The sequence below is a fragment of the Entelurus aequoreus genome, linkage group LG17, assembly GCF_033978785.1.
Source record: "Entelurus aequoreus isolate RoL-2023_Sb linkage group LG17, RoL_Eaeq_v1.1, whole genome shotgun sequence".
NCBI lineage: Eukaryota > Metazoa > Chordata > Actinopteri > Syngnathiformes > Syngnathidae > Entelurus > Entelurus aequoreus.
This window is the reverse complement of record NC_084747.1, coordinates 17,115,765-17,120,764: the sequence shown is the minus strand read 5'-3', so window position 1 is coordinate 17,120,764 and position 5,000 is coordinate 17,115,765. Positions and strand designations below refer to the sequence as shown.

The 5,000-nt window shown below is 36.3% G+C and overlaps 1 protein-coding gene across 1 annotated transcript in view; it reads right to left on the bottom strand.

The window, feature by feature from the left end:
- Positions 1-5,000, bottom strand: part of slc4a4a (solute carrier family 4 member 4a) — a 191,087-nt gene that overhangs the window by 20,519 nt on the left and 165,568 nt on the right. The window contains exon 24 of the mRNA XM_062025094.1: positions 3,290-3,442. Coding sequence (XP_061881078.1) covers positions 3,290-3,442 — 153 coding nt within the window. The remainder of the gene's footprint in view (positions 1-3,289; positions 3,443-5,000) is intronic.

Genomic DNA, 5,000 nt, shown 5'->3' with positions numbered 1-5,000 from the left:
AAGATATGATTTGATATGATAAGGACCTTTACCAGTGTAAGCCAAATACAAAACCCCAAAACCAGTGAAATTGGCATGGTGTAATTGTTAAATAAAAACAGAATACAATTGTGGAGGGGGGCGTGGCCTGCGGGCCTGCCGCGGAGCGGGGTGCGTAAGGACCGGCCTCGAAGACAGCGGCAGGGGAGTAGATTGCCCAGCTGGGCCTGGTTATCTAATCACCTGTCGCCCTTATTAGCAGCAGCCGGAACGAGAGACGTGTTGGGAGTTGCTGGTGAGCCGAGACATGAGAGCGAGAGACATTTTGCTGGAAAGCAAAACCAGACTGCTCATGAAAATAAGAATACTTGTTACCTCAGACTACCGGGCTCACGAAGGATATTTGTGTCAGAAGAACCCACAGGGGGGCAACCTCCACAACAATGATTTGCAAATTCTTTTCAACTTATATTCAATTGAATAGACTGCAAATACAAGATATTTAATGTTCACACTAAAATAATCATTCACTTAGAATTTAATGGCAGCAACACATTGCAACAAAGCTAGCACAGGGGCATTTTTACCACTGTGTTACATGGCCTTTCCTTTTAACAACACTCAGTAAACGTTTGGGAACTGAGGAGACACATTTTTGAAACTTCTCAGGTGGAATTATTTCCCATTCTTGCTTGATGTACAGCTTAAGTTGTTCAACAGTCCGGGGGTCTCCGTTGTGGTATTTTAGGCTTCATAATGCGCCACACATTTTCAATGGGAGACAGGTCTGGACTGAAGCCACGCTGTTGTAACACGTGGCTTGTCTTGCTGAAATAAGCAGGGGCGTCCATGATAACGTTGCTTGGATGGCAACATATGTTGCTCCAAAACCTGTATGTACCTTTCAGCATTAATGGTGCCTTCACAGATGTGTAAGTTACCCATGCCTTGGGCACTAATACACCCCCATACCATCACACATGCTGGCTTTTACACTTTGCGCCTAGAACAATCCGGATGGTTCTTTTCCTCTTTGGTCCGGAGAACACGACGTCCACAGTTTCCAAAAGCAATTTGAAATGCGGACTCGTCAGACCACGGAACACTTTTCCACTTTGCATTAGTCCATCTTAGATGAGCTCGGGCCCAGCGAAGTCAGTGGCGTTTCTGGGTGTTGTTGATAAATGGCTTTCGCTATGCATAGTAGAGTTTTAACTTACATTAACAGATGTAGCGACGAACTGTAGTTACTGACAGTGGTTTTCTGAAGTGTTCCTGAGCCCATGTGGTGATATCATTTACACACTGATGTCTGTTTTTGATGCAGTACCGCCTGAGGGATCGAAGATCACGGGCATTCAATGTTGGTTTTCAGCCTTGCTGCTTACTCCAGATTTTTTTTAACCTTTTGATGATATTACGGAGCGTAGATGGTGAAATCCCTGAACTTCTTGCAATAGCTGGTTGAGAAATGTTGTTCTCCAACAATTTGCTCAGGCATGTGTTCACAAAGTGGTGACCCTCGCCCCATCCTTGTTTGTGAATGACTGAGCATTTCACGGAATCTGCTTTTATACCCAATCATGGCACCCACCTGTTCCCAATTAGCCCGTTCACCTGTGGGATGTTCCAAATAAGTGTTTGATGAGCATTCCTCAACTTTCTCAGTCTTTTTTGCCACTTGTGCCAGCTTTTTTGAAACATGTTGCAGGCATCAAATTCCAAATTCCGAATTTGCCAAAAAATAACAACGTTTACCAGTTCGAACGTTAAATATCTTGTCTTTGCAGTCTATTTAATTGAATATAGGCTGAAAAGGATTAGCAAATCATTGTATTCCGTTTTTATTTACCATTTACACAACGTGCCAACTTCACTGGTTTTGGGGTTTGTATCATGAAACAGATATTCATGATGTTTAAAAATATTTACGACAAATTATAATATTTATGTAACTGTATCTCAATTAAAAATTAAAAATACACTATAAATGTAATTTTAATAAAATTATTTTAAATTGGAAAAAGTACTCAAAAATTAAATAACTTGTCCAATATATATATATATATATATATATATATATATATATATATATATATATATATATATATATATATATATATATATATATATATATATATATATATATATATATATATATATATATATAGGTGTGTATATACAGTATAGGTGTATGTATATATATATATATATATATATATATATATATATATATATATATATATATATATATATATATATAGGTGTGTATATACAGTATAGGTGTATGTGTGTATATATATATATATATATATATATATATATATATATATATATATATATATATATATATATATATATATATATATATATATATATATATATACATATACATATACATATATATATATATATATATATATATATATATATATATATATATATATATATATATATATATATATATATATATATATATATATATATATATATACCTATACTGTATACATCTTGATATATATATATATCGAGATATATACAGTATAGGTATATAAATATAAATATATATATATTTTGCCTTATTCTTCAATACTTTAAATCATATTATGTGCACTGTGCTTTTATTATTATTATTATTACTATTATCATAATTATTATTATTATTGCAAGTAAAAGCAACCATTTCCCAAGGAGAAATAAAGTTATTATTAGTAGTTTTAATTAAAATTAATTACTATAAATATTGTTTAATTATCTATTGTGTGAACAAACATTGCAACACAAAACATTTTCACACAAAAAAAAAATAAAATAAAAATAAAAACAACAACAAATGGTGGTTATTTAAAGAAGACAGAAAACAAAATTCATGGAAATATTAATGCAGACACAGAGTCAAACTAAAACAGAGCAAAGAAGAAGAGAAATCAAAGCGTGTCAGAGCAAAACAAAGATGTTTTGCGGCGTGACAAACAACGAGGAGGATGGCGTCGACAAGGATGATGACGTCATCGAAAGACGAAGATGGAAGAAGGAAGAAGAGGAGCAAGCATGCGTCACTGCAGATCTTGGAGGTCTACTCACGGTCTGAGGCCTTGTCACCTAAGAAGGGTTCCTGCTCCATCATGTCCATGGGGATCTTAATGCTGGGCACATTCTCATTGTAAGCATAGTCTAACTGTTGGAGAGACCAAGCACACGTCCTCACACCAGAGTCCATAGCGCATGTTCAACATGTCCACCGAAGAGGCCCGCGGAGGAGATCCCAACCTGTTCCAGGAGACATGGAGGACCACTGTGTGCTACTCACGTCCTCGCCGTCGCTGTCGATGCTGCTGCGTTTCTTCTTCTCGTCCTCCTTCTTCTTCTTGTCCTTCTCGGGGATGACGTCGTCCAGGAAGCTGAGGTCCTGCTGCGAGAACATGCAGTCCATGGCCTTCCTCACGGCCACCAGAGCCAGGATCTGCCAGACGACACAACATATTTATTTTACGTTTAATGACGTTCCCAGGACCTCTGCCAACTAAATTAAAGATTGATCTGGTTTTTTTCAGCGAATATGCTAACCTACCGTGTGATGATGTAAAAAACTGGGTGTAATGTTAGCACTGGAGCTAACATAGCGAGTGTTGCTAACATTTGGGTCGTCCTATCTACGGATGGGTACAGAATTCTTAGCTCAACTTAATGGCAAAGACTACTTCCTGACCTCCAAATTTGGTAATGAAACTTACAATCAAACAGCTCAACTTAATGGCAAAGACTACTTCCTGACCTCCAAATTTGGTAATGAAACCTACTATCCAACAGCTAAATTTAATGGCAAAGACTACTCCCTGACATCCAAATTTGGTAATGAAACCTACAATCAAATAGTTCAATTTAATGGCAAAGACTACTTCCTGGCCTCCAAATTTGGTAATGAAAGCTACAATCAAACAAATGGCAAAGACTACTTCCTGACCTCCAAATTTGGTAATGAAACCTACAATCCAACAGCTAAATTTAATGGCAAAGACTACTTCCTGACATCCAAATTTGGTAATGAAACCTACAATCAAACAGCTCAATTTAACGGCAAAGACTACTTCCTGACCTCCAAATTTGATAATGAAACCTACAATCAAATGGCTCAATTTAATGGCAAAGACTACTTCCTGACATCCAAATTTGGTAATGAAACCTACAATCAAATAGTTCAATTTAATGGCAAAGACTACTTCCTGGCCTCCAAATTTGGTAATGAAACCTACAATCAAACAGTTCAATTTAATGGCAAAGACTACTTCCTGACCTCCAAATTTGGTAATGAAACCTACAATCAAACAGCTCAATTTAACGGCAAAGACTACTTCCTGACCTCCAAATTTGATAATGAAACCTACAATCAAACAGCTCAATTTAATGGCAAAGACTACTTCCTGACCTCCAAATTTGGTAATGAAACCTACAATCAAACAGCTCAATTTAATGGTAAGGACTACTTCCTGACCTCCAAATTTGATAATGAAACCTACAATCAAACAGCTCAATTTAATGGCAAAGACTACTTCCTGATCTCCAAATTTGATAATGAAACCTACAATCAAACAGCTCAATTTAATGGCAAAGACTACTTCCTGACCTCCAAATTTGATAATGAAACCTACAATCAAACAGCTCAATTTAATGGCAAAGACTACTTCCTGACCTCCAAATTTGGAAATGAAACCTACAATCAATCAAACAGTTCAATTTAATGGCAAAGACTACTTCCTGACCTCCAAATTTGGTAATGAAACCTACAATCAAACAGCTCAATTTAATGGCAAAGACTATTTCCTGACCTCCAAATTTGGAAATGAAACCTACAATCAATCAAACAGTTCAATTTAATGGCAAAGACTACTTCCTGGCCTCCAGATTTGGTAATGAAACCTACATTTAAACAGCTCAACCTAATTGCAAAGACTACTTCCTGACCTCCAAATTTGGTAATGAAACCTACAATCCAACAGTTAAATTTAATGGCAAAGACTATT